Raw genomic sequence first — 13,013 nt, 5'->3', positions numbered from 1 at the left:
GGACCAGTCCACTCCGACCCTGTCCAGCGCGCCGACGAGTGCGGTAAAAATATCAGCTGCTGTCGTTGTATCTGTCATCGGCACCAACTCCACGAACTCCTCGGTGACGGTCAATGTGTCATCAACTCCGCGGATGAAAATGGCCAGTTGTGCAACATCTGTAATGTCCGTGCTTTCATCAATTGCAACCAAAAACGCAATAAATGACTTTACTTTTTGCTTCAACTGGCTGTCCAAATCCACTGAAAGATCGGAAATCCTGTCTGCAACTGTGTTTCTTATCAGGCTGATATTTGCAAAAGCCTGCCGCTTTTCAGGGCACACAATCTCCGCTGCCTTCATCATGCATGTTTTTACAAATTCACCCTCACTAAATGGTTTTGAAGCCACTGCGATTTCATTAGCAATGAGGTAGCTAGCTTTCACTGCAGCGTCACTGATGTCTCGGCTGTGAGTAAACACAGACTGCTGTTTCTTCAGACCCGCCAACAGTTCATTCACCTTCTCTCATCTCCGCTGTCCTTGAAAGTTGTCATATTTGTCGGCATGAAGACTCACATAGTGGCGACGAAGGTTATATTCTTTCAGCACTGCAACATGCTCTGAACACACCAAACATACAGCTTTCCCATTCAATTCCGTGAATAAATAGGATGACCATTTTTCTTGGAACACTCTGCACTCTGCGTCCACTTTTCTCTTTTTTGACAGAGACATATTGGGGCAATGAGGGTGCCAAAGCACATAATGTTAAAAGTAGAAGCCGTAATAAATATTGCGGGCAAAACAAAGTAGCTCATTGGCTGCACGTGCTTGACCTACTTGCTCTGCCCCGGTATAAACAGTTTGCTTGCTTAACACAATTGCGCCATCCAGTGGACGCAATTGGAACAGCAGTTTATTTTATTGAAAAATTGCAGCGCATTTTTATACTTTTATACTTTTTTTTTTCTCGAAATCATCTCGCGGGCCTGATTAAACCCGTTTGCGGGCCTGATCCGGCCCGCGGGCCGTAGTTTGACACCCCTGGCTTGGAGGATCAAATGACGAGTGACAAGTACTGCAGGGACTCAGACAGGCAGCCACCACCTGACCTGACCGCGCGTGGCTCTCCCTTGTGACCAAAATAACTCATTACATTAGGCCTACATGCGCTGGTTGATCTGCTCTGAGTGTAAAATCTGAAACCAATCTAAAGTGTTTAAGAGGGATTTATTTTGCGTAGGCTATCAACCTTTAATCTGTTGACTACGTTAGCTGACTACATGTGCGTAATGGCGCGTGGGTAAACCATTTGGGACCTGTATAGCCTAGCCTACTGTTCTTGTTCTATATGGATGGGTTTTAGAGAGTGGTGTGAAGGGTTAACAAATTGAAGACAGATGAAACAAACATTTTTCATGTCGGACGTCATCATGCAATGGGCGTGATGTATTCTCCCCATGTCAGCCGTTAAATGTCTGTTGCTGAGTTACTATGAAAATAAACTCACATAGCTCTGATGAAATAATACTAATTAACATATATTTGTTTCAGCGTATAGAATATAATTTCATCACTATAATGGTTTCTTTTTTGTCATCTATGTTGGTTTATTTGTCTGGGTTATTTTATCTACCACTCTGTGGTATGTGATCCTCTGGTCCTTGCCTTAGCTGGCAATCAGGGTTGCAAAAATGTGTCACCATTCCAAAGCGCGGCGTCTTCATGGAATCACAGAAGTGAGCGGGGCGTATGGCAAGCAGAGAGCGGAGCAGAGAGAGATATTTAGACTGGGGGGGGGGGGGGGGGGCGTATGGCAAGCAGAGAGCGGAGCAGAGAGAGATATTTAGAGCTAGAGGCAGATTTCTTTCTCCACTCCCGAAGAGAATACCGCAGCAAAATAAATAACGACGTTGTAAAACTAATTGACAGCTTGACAAGATCACATTTCTGACTTCTGCTAAAGACACGAAATAGCCTGACGCATGCATGTAGGAATATCAAGGTAATATCGGTCTCAAATCGCGTGAACGCGAGCCGCATAAGAATCGTTTTCATAATGCGGGCGTGAGTAACATACTGTAAACGGAGGGAGAAATAAGGGAGGTTAACCGAGTGCCAGTGGTAATCGAGAGCGGGCCGAGACAGCAGCATGTCGAACCGAAAACATCGGGACAGCCAAGAGATATGCGCCCGCAAGGTCCGGGAGCTGGCCCAGGCTGGAGTAAACAAACACTGCTTCGAGTGCAGTCAACCCGGGGTGACTTACATCGATATCACAGTTGGCTGCTTCGTGTGCACGTCGTGCTCTGGAATGCTGTAAGTAGATGGATACGCAAGGGACATATCTACTTGGATAGCTTCTATAACATGCATATTGCGCACAAGAGGCTATTAAATATGCCTATAAATAAAATAATCCCATTGCATGCAAATTATTAACCAATAACAATGTCCAGTATGTTGCATCTGCAGAGCATATTTGAGGATGCTGTTGTTATATTTGAGTATTGAGAAGGAACTGAAACGTGAAAGTGTAGCCTAAAATGTGGCCTATGCGCGCTGTATAAATTTACGAGGTCTCCCCTTGGTGTGGTTACTTCCTATGGCTACAGTTAATTGTACTACTACTACTTTATAATTTTCAGGCGTGCCCGTTAATGGCACCGTGTTACGTGTCCTTTCGTCATGGCCCAGGTTTGGTATCTCTTTCTGGTTCATGTAATATATTCTGCATGCAGACCGTTGCCAGCTCAGGTCCTCAACACATTATAGGCTATGGCTGTAGCATGTCACACGGTTCAGTAATTTGCAGTGGCCAGATTTCAGCACAGGATTAGAGTCTTGTCAGGAGCACAGAATAATAGCCTAAAGTTTAAACCCTTTGCACAGTGAATGAACAAAATATGAAGTCATGTTTTGTATGCCTAGCCACTGGATACATTTGCACTATGACAATTTCCACCTTTTCTCACAGTCACCTGTCATGGCATCCATTTTTGCAACACTTTAAATCCCCCTTACATCCCTTTACTCTTCAATTCTCTATCAATAGTGTCCCTCTTCAGTGATTTATGTGATTATAAGCATAATAAATGTGGAGTGCCCACTTTTACACATCTTCCATCTCTCTTTTTCCAATCTCTCTCTGCCTCAGGAGAGGACTCAACCCTCCCCACAGAGTCAAGTCTATCTCCATGACAACCTTCTCCCAACAGGAAGTGGAATTTCTGCAAAACCATGGCAATGAGGTGAGTGACAGGCAGGCTGTGTCCATTATTGACAGTCAGGTGGGCTTGTGGGCGGGACCTAACAGTATTACACATTTAGTCATTACCTATATTTCACCTTCCTCATTAGAGTTCTGGGCACAATTCTCAGTGCTCGGCTGAATACTTCAATATTTTAATGAACAAAACACAATCGTGATAAATACTTGGACTGGTAAACATTCAGTATTCTATTTATTTTTCATGTCCCAGGATAAATAGAGCAAGAACAGATTATATACTGTAGGTATTATAAATAGATAGATGTACATCCTTTTACCGAGGCCACCAGGAGAGGGATTGAGTCGACATGAGGTAGATTCATCCATCTCTCAGAATAGGTTTTTTATGTGAACTAGACAATATTAGATCCAAACCCTCACCTCCCTAGATCAGTCTGTTGTAGAATCTCCTCTATCTTCTCATCCATCTTTATGAGATAAAAGGGGATGCTTGATGCTTCCCACTCCTGTACCAGTCAGACCAGATCATGGCACTGTCTTGGTGGTTACAGACTGTTTCTGGAGGAATGTAGCTGCTCTGCCCAATTTGTGCGGTGAATGGAATGCAACATCACAATTACAACCAAACCACCTCATATGTGTGTGTGTGTGTGTGTGTGTGTGTGTGTGAGAGCGAAAGAAAGAGTGTGTGCAGTGAAGAGAATCAAACGTTACAGTTATGCCCAATAATTGAATTTTAAACTTAGTTTGTGTGTGCATGTGTGAGTGTGTGCATGAGTGTCTAATTCATTGCTCTAACACAGATATCAGGTAGAACATTCTGGATATTTCAGTCAGATTTAGTCATGATTTATCAATGTGTTGATGTTGGTGATTCATAATTATGTCAGTGAGCTGCAGTACAGCAGATTAAAACATGTGACTCTAAAACATATAACTAATGTGTGGGGAGGCATGTCTATTGTTCATGTTCTATATCATTGTGTGTGTGTGTGTGTGTGTGTGTGTGTGTGTGTGTGTGTGTGTGTGTGTGCATGCGAGCGTGTGTGTGTGTGTAGGTGGGGAGGAGGACCTGGCTGTGTGCCTTTGATCCAAAGACAGATGGTTGTTTAGACACAAGGGACTCCCAGAAACTGAAGGAGTTCCTCCAGGACAAATACGAGAAGAAGAAATGGTGAGGAAATCAATAAAGATATCATCATATATTCATAAGATATCCATATGTCAGTTGTACCACCTACTTTGAACTCATCTGATCAAAGCTCCATAGTAATAACTAAGTTGTAATTGCACATTGATTTGAATGTGTTGAATTTTTAGAACAATGCATTTACTTACTGTGAGAAAAGTTTTTTATGTTTAGTTTAGTCTCATTGAGATAGATTCTCTTCTTCAAATGTAGTCATAGCAACATGTAACTATTTTCAGGCATTTTTCGAAGAACAAGAACCGGAGGGAGGTAGAGGGACCCTGGAGCCCGCCTGGGATACAGGCCTTACCCACCTCTCACGGCCCCCTGCCCGCCCAGTCCCACGCCATGCCCCCCTCGGCCAGACCGTTACGCACACTGGTGAGATACATAACACCTCCGAGAGATTGAGGAGATGAGAGGCAGAGCTGTATTTCCTATCAGTAAAGCTGTATTGAATCAAATTGAATCAGAGAAAGTGAAGAAAGAGAGAGAGAGAGAGAAAGAGAAGTGGAGGGAGATAGAGAGATAGAGAGCAAGAGAAAAAGAGATAGGCAGAGAGAGGTGTTACTGTGGAGAAGAGTAATAGAGGTAGAGAGTGGTGAATACTGTACCAGAATACTGTAACAGAGATCCTACGACACAGAGAGAACCCACTCCAGGTTGTCTCCACATCAAAGATGAAGGAATTAATAATAGATGAGGGGTTATGTGAGGATATGTAACACAGAGGGGAAATACACCCACTCACTGTGTGGTGATTGTCTGGTTCCCCCCCTGTCCAGCCTCTCATCCAGTCCCAGTCCCAGGTCTCGTCCTGGGGGGACCGAGTCCCCGCTATCTCCCCTGCAGACATGAGGGCTGACGTGTTCACCGCCCGTGCTCCCTCGCGCTCCCAGAGCTTCAGAGACCCCCCTATGAAAGGTAGAACTGTTCACCTTCTTTTTTGGTTCTATGAATAATGGCACCTGAGGCAACATGATTTGACCCTGTTTTTTCTTTCTCTTTCCACTTCTCTCTATCATTATGTCTGTTTCTGTATCTGTCTCCTCTCTATCTCTCTCTCTCTCTCTCTCTCTCTCTCTCTCTCTCTCTCATCTCTCTCTCTCTCTCTCTCTCTCTCTCTCTCTCTCTCTCTCTCTCTCTCTCTCTCTCTCTCTCTCTCTCTCTCTCTCTCTCTCTCTCTCTCTCGCTCTCTCTCTCTCAGACTCTCTACTGAGTGGTATAGAAAGACAACGTCCAGGCTCTCTTTCCTCGGCGATGGGAACTCATAGCCATGCCCCCTCCTTCCCTGCCCTCCCTCGACCCTCAGGTACAGCCCACACGCACCTCTTGTCTGATTGATTGTCTAATGAAATATACTTCCTGGTGTCTTTTTCTACCTACATATCTCTCATTGTCTTCCCCTTCCCCATCTCTGGTCCCTCTTTTTCTTTATCTTTTTTCTTCTCTCTCTTCACATTTACCTCCTTAGCCAGTAGCACTTTCAAAAACAACTTCACTTTAGGTAAGGCACTAGCGTGTACAGGATTTGAATGTGTGCTGAATGTTTATTCAGAGGAATAGAATAGAATAAGAAAATAATAGAATAGATTTGGTGGCAGTGCATACTGGATAACTCCCTGTAAAACAGTAGTAATGTGTCCCCCTGCTAAGTGACTGGAAATGTAATTTCAATTGATCAGTCAGTTTCTTGCTTCAAAGTCCCCAAGCTCAAGCCTGGCCAGGTCAAGGAGAGACACACTGTACCCTGAAAGAGAGAGAGAGAGAGAGAGAGAGAGGGGGGGGAATAACACATTTACAACTATTTTTAGAGAGTGTCAAATGCTCCTTTCAACGGGGGCCCAATGGTATTTCACCATGCTGTGGTGCAGTAGTGTATTGAACTATATGGGTCACAGTTCTAATCATGCACATTAACATTCCAAATAAGTATGCTATGAAGAAGTGTGTGTTGAAGTAGGTTATGATTCTGTCCAAATCCTGCTGGCTGCTAATACATGTAGCATGCTAAATGTTTATGCAAAGCTAGTATTGCCCCAATAATGAATTCTGAGGCTATATTTGCCATCTTGGTCTGGTGAGCCTATTGCCTGGTCAGGTCACATGGTCAGAAAAAAAAACGCATGGTCTGCGTCAGAAATGGCACCCTATTACCTATATAGTTCACTACTTTGCAGGCCCTGGTCAAATGTAGTACACTATATAGGGAATAGGGTGCCATTTCTGACGCAGCCCCAGCCTTCCTTATATCGGCCATCTTTTTGTTGGCTCTCCCAGGTCGTACAGTGTCCTCCTCTGGGGGCTCAGCCCCCTTCAGGGCCTTCCCTAAGTCTCTGAGTGTGGACTTTGGAGGGCTCAGCCAACAGCACAGTCACAGTGTCCTCAGCGTCGCCTCCCCAGCCCCCGGCCCCGGCCCCAACACACACACAAACCACCAGGACCGCTACGCTGCCCTGTCCCAACTGAACAGTGTCTTCTCTGACACATCACCTGGTCCAGGACCAGGACCAGGACCAGGACCAGGACCAGGACCAGGACCTACAGGTAAGGGTACAAGGAGTGAGTGGGTGGTGGGAGAGGGGGTGGGGTGGAAGTGTGTGTGTATGTGTGTGTGCATGCATGTGAGAGAGAGAGAGAGAGAGAGAGAGAGAGAGAGAGAGAGAGAGAGAGAGAGAGAGAGAGAGAGAGCAAGAGAGAGAGAGAGAGAGAGAGAGAGAGAGAGAGAGAGAGAGAGAGAGAGAGAGAGAGCGAAGAGAGAGAGAGAGAGAGAGAGAGAGAGAGAGAGAGAGAGAGAGAGAATAAAGCCCTTAAATTGACATTGAAATTGAAATTGAAATTTAATTGAGAGAGAGAGAGATGAAGGTTATTGTCAGCTAGATTGCATAACATTCTTAGTCAAAAAGCCAAGGTTTATTATTCCCATTGTGCTTTCAGCTCTCAATACTACACTGGTGGGTTGTAATAGAATGACCTTGGAAATATGTTCCAGTTTTGATTTAGCAACGCTACTAAATGCTAACATAGCTAATGATAACATAAATGTGCAGGAACAATGCTTTGGGCATGTTTAAATGTATATCATTGTTTTATTCCCATGATTCAATCCATACTACCTCTCCCCCAGGCAATCATATAGGTATTGTTTTTCTGTCATAGTTTATTTTGATTAATATAGCATTGAACTCTAGAGCAGGTTTTTTTTTACACTGAGCACATTCAATACAATTACACCTTGACGACTCACACTCTGAGAGTGGAAACTTTGCACCCTATGTCTAAGTGATTTTAAGTACTCTTAACAGCTAATTACACATGATTTCTCAAATTAAGCCCCATCTAAGCCCTGTGCTTATGGTCTGTCTATTATTTTAATGTCTGTTGTTAGCACCCCTCGGTGGACTACCCCAGTATAACACGCTCTTTGGGAAGCGCCTGTCCTCCAGCTCTACTCCTGCCAGGTAATGAATGCAAGTCAAGCAAATACATTTAACGTTCATATTAAGTTAATTGAATATGCGTCAACTCTGTACAAGTGCATTGCAAATGCACCAGCCCCAGGACAAAAACATTGTTTTATTTGCTCAGGATATCTGCATGCCCTTGGTTTAGGAATTCATGACAGTCCCACACCAGAGCTGGAGGCAAACTGCAATAGTAAATAGATTTTTAAAAATATTTGTTTATGTTCATACATGTAGTAATACTGTGCCTTCAGAAAGTATGCATACCCCTTGACTTAATCCACATTTTGTTGTGTTACAGCCTGAATTTAAAATAGATGAAATAGATTTGTTTTCTCACCCACCTACGCCACAATGACAAAGTGAAAACTTGTTTTAACACATTTTTGCAAATGTATTGAAAAGGAAATACAGAAATGTCTAACGTATGTTACAATCAATCACCTTTGGCAGCGATTACAGCTGTGAGTCTTTCTGGATAAGTCTTTAAGAACTTTGCACACCTGGATTGTACAATATTTGCTCATTATTCTTTTTAAAATTCTTCAAACTCTGTCAAGTTGGTTGTTGAACATTGCTAGACAGCCATTTTCAAGTCTTGCCATAGATTTTCAAGCCGATTTAAGTCAAAATTGTAACAAACTCTGTAACTGTTTTAAAGTCACCATTGGCCACATGGTGAAATCCCAGAGCGGTTTCCTTCCTCTCCGACAACTGAGTTAGGAAGGACGCCTGTATCTTTGTGTTGACTGGGTGTGTTGATATACCATCCGAAGTGTAATTAATAACTTCACCATGCTCGAAGGGATATTCAATGTCAGTTTTTTTTGTTTTTTGTTTTTTGTTTTTATCTACCAATAGGTGACCTTCTGTGCAAGGCATTGGAAAACCTTGAATACTTATTGACTCAAGACATTTCAGCTTTTCATTTTTAATTAATTTGTAAAGATTACTAAAAACATAATTCCACTTTGGCATCATGGGGTATTGTGTGTAGGCCAGTGACACAACATCTGAATTTAATCCATTTAAAATTCAGGCTGTAACACAAACAACATTCTGAAAAAGTTAAGGGGTGTGAATACTTTCTGAAGGCACTGTATATAGTTGGCCCTTCATCTCCCTCATCCTCACCTTCCTCTCTGCTTTTCCTTCTTTCTTCAGCTCTCCAGGCGTGGATGCCGTGTCGGGATCCCAAACATTTGCAAGTAGGCAGTGTTACAAAAATATGAATGAATCATGCGGGTGTATATTTTTCATGAAAGACTTTAAAAGACATGACCAAATCCATTAACCATTGGCTCTATCTCTCTGTCTCGCTCTCTCCTTGTCTCTCTCTTCCTGTCTCTTTTTCTCTTTGTCTCTCTCCCTCTTTCTCTCTGTCTCTCTACCTACATGTCTCAGATTTCCCCAACCCGTTCAGTTCCTGTTCCATCTCTCAGCAGCAGCAGCAGCAGCCTGCCCTCTCCCCCAGTAACCCCTTTAACAGCTCCACCTCAGGAGGTAAGCTTCCCGCAGGGCTAGTGCTATCTGGAATCCTTGGGACGTCCCTACACTAAACCCTAACCTTAACCCTAATCTAACCATACCCTAACCCTTACCCTAACCTTTTTACATTTCAACTTCAATGGGGTAACGTCAGAGTTGGGACGTCCCAAGGTTCCCGGATAGCAAGGACCCTGCCCGCAGAGCACTGCTTAATCAGCCGGGGGGCAAAGGTCAAGAATGTCCAGTAACACTTTACATGAAGGTACTCTTAAAGTGTTAAACTGTATATAAGTAGTTTATAGACAGTGTTCATGAGTTAATGATGTAGTTTAGAAATCATTAACAAGCAGTTATAATGGAGAATTGGGAATAATGTCTGCACCATATACAAGGCCCCTGGATTCTTGGTGTATTGGAGGACACAAGATGACACCCCGATGTTGTGTTTCTCCAGGTGACTCTAGTGGGTTTGTCACCTCTCCCACCTCAGTTTTTCTCCCGTCTGCCACCTTCCCAGCTCCCACTACCCAGAATGCATTTCCTCACGAGCATGCCAACAACCAGGAAACCAACGGCAAGTAGAAGATCAACTATCATTCTATTCTATTCTAGTCCCGTGTAGCTCAGTTGGTAGAGCATGGCGCTTGCAACGCCAGGGTTGTGGGTTTGATTCCCACGGGGGGCCAGTATGAAAAATGTATGCACTCACTAACTGTAAGTCGCTCTGGATAAGAGCGTCTGCTAAATGACAAAAATGTAAAAATGCTTAGCTCTGCTCTTTTCTATTCTATTCTGCCAACAGAATTGCGAGAATGTTCTTCAACCAGACAGAACAAGACCAGCACTTGCCATGTTGCGTTCTATATATACAAAGTACAGTAGATGCTTTGCCAAGAAACACAACAGTTAGTCAGTGCTGAGCTGCATGGAGGTGTTCCCTGGCTGTGCTACAGTAGCATGCCATGTCACCCCACAGCTAATGATGATTAACAGCATCTTATCTCCTCTGCTTACATAATACCAACTCAGTTCCTAAATATAGAGTTAGAACCCAGAGAATTCGAATTTGTGAAATTGCCATGGTCTGAGGGGCGTTGTCCATTCTAGTAATTATATTTATTTGTTAGCACCCCCTTTCATGTTGAATGCTGGTTGATTTCAATGTGTTTGAATGGCAATTCCAACGTGGTTCTATGTTTGTCAGACTAGTATAGTATTTAATGTATTCGTATTTGGTCTTAATGTATCTCTGGTTTTGGGGTGTTGTTGTGTTTGTAGGTTTTGGCTCTTTCCCTGCACCGGACTCCCAGCCCAAAGTTCCTTGTCCAATGTCAGTGAACCCATTCACTGTGAGTACCACACTACAGCAACACAACAACAATGAGCATTGAGTGTACTTCAATAGATTGCACAGTGTTTGCTGGGGATTTGGACTGCAAGGTGCTTAATTATTATGCTAAAGCTTAATTCAAAAGGAATGAAAGGTTTGTTTGTATTTGAAGGCTTTTTTGGAGCAGTAAATGTACAGTAGGAACTCTCCCTCACCATCTCCTTCTCTCTCTCACCCTCTCTCCCTCCTGCTCTCTCTTTCCTTCTCTCCCTCCCTCTCTCAGGGGAATGTTTACAGGAGTAGAGGAATGTCGCGAAACCCTTTCATCTGATACTGTCACCCCTGGCTACTCCCACCCAACATGGAGGGGTTGACTGAAGACCAGTGAACTTGAGGAGCTGCTGCCATTTCAATGCCCCTTCAAAGAGAGAGAGAGGGGAAACGTTCATGCAGGCCCCTCTCCCCTCTATGTGTGTGTGTCCATGCGTGTGGAGTATCTGTACAGTAATGTTTATCTGTGGAAAAAATGTGTGCATGTGCGTGCTTGAGTGTGTGTGTGTACCACATACCATATATCAAAGGTGTTTTTATGGCAATAGAATCCACCTCAGGGCTCAGTGGGTGTCATCACCAAGAAACACACACACTTACACACTACACGATTTTGGCCCCGATTTAGCTGTCCCAGACAAGATTTTGAGATCGGAGACAAAATCCCCATGTCGTTTAATGTGAGCGGGTCAGAGATGCAATCTGATGGCTACCGATCCCGTCTTTGAGCAGTCCCGGACGTCCCGATATTTTCAAACATGTTTGATTTTATCGGCAAAAAATCTGCAATGCTCTTGTAGTGTGAGATGTGCATCGACAAATTCTGAGAACGGTGATCAGCAATAGCCAATGAGAGCTCTCCAGAGAAGAAGCCAGTGAGATGATGACGTTGTTTTGCATCACCCAGAATGTGTAGACTCTCGGGCAGGAGGCATGACTACTACTAGTATACGTTTGTACTTGCCTTTAACCAAAGCGTCACAAGCAATGTTATTAAATTCTAAATGTTGGCTAGATATTTCAACTCCGTATGGCAAGCGTGAATCTCTGACTGAAAACGTTTATGAGGCTGCTTTGAGCCACAGCTCGTTCTAGTAACATTAACAATCTAATCACATCATCACGCCAATATTTTCGTGAGACAGCTTGGTGGTATCGAGAATCCTCACGACCAAATGAAGAATATTGTGGTGTGTGATCCTCTGTGCCACATCGTTTAGTATGTGCACCACTACATTGGCAAAAAATAAAAAATACAGGAAAGACGGTCGTTTAATTTGAACATTCTGTAGTGTACTCCTGGCATTAGCTGTTTCTCCCATGTCCTGCTTCTGTCCAACAGCAGCCCCATCAGTACGTGAAATCATAATATTTTGCTTACTTTTTGGATACACCTCTGAAAAGGGCATTGAAAAACTCCTAAAAACTAGCCAGTCCAGTCAAGCAGTCAGTCAGTGTGTATCAAGTTACAGAATGGAGATATCCCTCTTCAAGGCTTTCAGACTGAACAATATGACAAGCGCAAAAAAGTATGACAAGCAAGCATTTTTTTCTTAGTGACGGTTACGCCAGCCTTAACACGACGGCCTCCTAATGCATGTAGATAGGAGAACATTACAGACAAGCCTGTCTTTTCCCCCATGTGCTGTGTGTGTACCAGAGGAAACTGGTGGGAGGGGCTATAGAAGGACGGGCTCAGTGTAATGGCTGGAATGGAATCAATGGAACGGAGTCAAACACGTTGTTTCCATATGTTTGATAACGTTCCATTTATTCCTATCCAGCCATCACAATGAGCCCGTCCTCCTTTAGCTCCTCCTATCAGTTTCCTCTGGTGTTTACATTTGTGGAAAAGACGTTTGTATTGTTTTATATGTTGGTTGTTTTTGTCCATAAATCATTTGTGTTTCAGTCTCAGGCTGCATGCGCTTGGAGGGCTGCAAGAGGAGATGCTATTGAATGTAAAAGCTATTTTCAAAACAATAACAGTGTGTTTCATCTCTCTTTGTAATGGACCAAATGTTTCTTGTTCTTTTGGGTGACAACATGGAGTTGAAATTCACTTTCTTTCTTTCTTTCTTTCTTTCTTTCTTTCTTTCTTTCTTTCTTTCTTTCTTTCTTTCTTTCTTTCTTTTTTCAAAAGTTCCACTGAGAAAGTATTTGTAATGAGAAGTGCCCATGTTCATAAATTCAAATAATATTTGTTGCTTTAAACAGTGTCTAGTTCTTTATTCGTTGTGTGTGTCGCTCTCTCTCTCTCTCTGTGTGTGTATGTGT

General features: G+C 43.3%; 1 protein-coding gene across 1 annotated transcript; it reads left to right on the top strand.

The window, feature by feature from the left end:
- Positions 1–1,793: 1,793 nt before the first annotated feature.
- LOC311126310 (arf-GAP domain and FG repeat-containing protein 2-like) lies at positions 1,794–12,947 on the top strand. Its single transcript, XM_084200320.1, has 13 exons — positions 1,794–2,301; positions 3,140–3,233; positions 4,273–4,388; positions 4,643–4,784; positions 5,189–5,327; positions 5,611–5,715; positions 6,684–6,950; positions 7,792–7,864; positions 9,032–9,075; positions 9,272–9,370; positions 9,810–9,929; positions 10,634–10,704; positions 10,969–12,947. Exons 1-13 carry the CDS (start codon positions 2,135–2,137, stop codon positions 11,014–11,016), a joined length of 1,485 nt encoding a protein of 494 aa, XP_084056446.1. The 5' UTR covers positions 1,794–2,134; the 3' UTR covers positions 11,017–12,947.
- The last annotated feature ends 66 nt before the right edge of the window (positions 12,948–13,013 follow it).

The sequence above is a fragment of the Coregonus lavaretus genome (genome assembly GCF_964263955.1).
Source record: "Coregonus lavaretus genome assembly, contig: HAP1_SCAFFOLD_3571, whole genome shotgun sequence".
Classification (NCBI taxonomy): domain Eukaryota; kingdom Metazoa; phylum Chordata; class Actinopteri; order Salmoniformes; family Salmonidae; genus Coregonus; species Coregonus lavaretus.
Note: the sequence above shows the minus strand (reverse complement) of the source record. Positions and strands in the feature narration are given on the sequence as shown.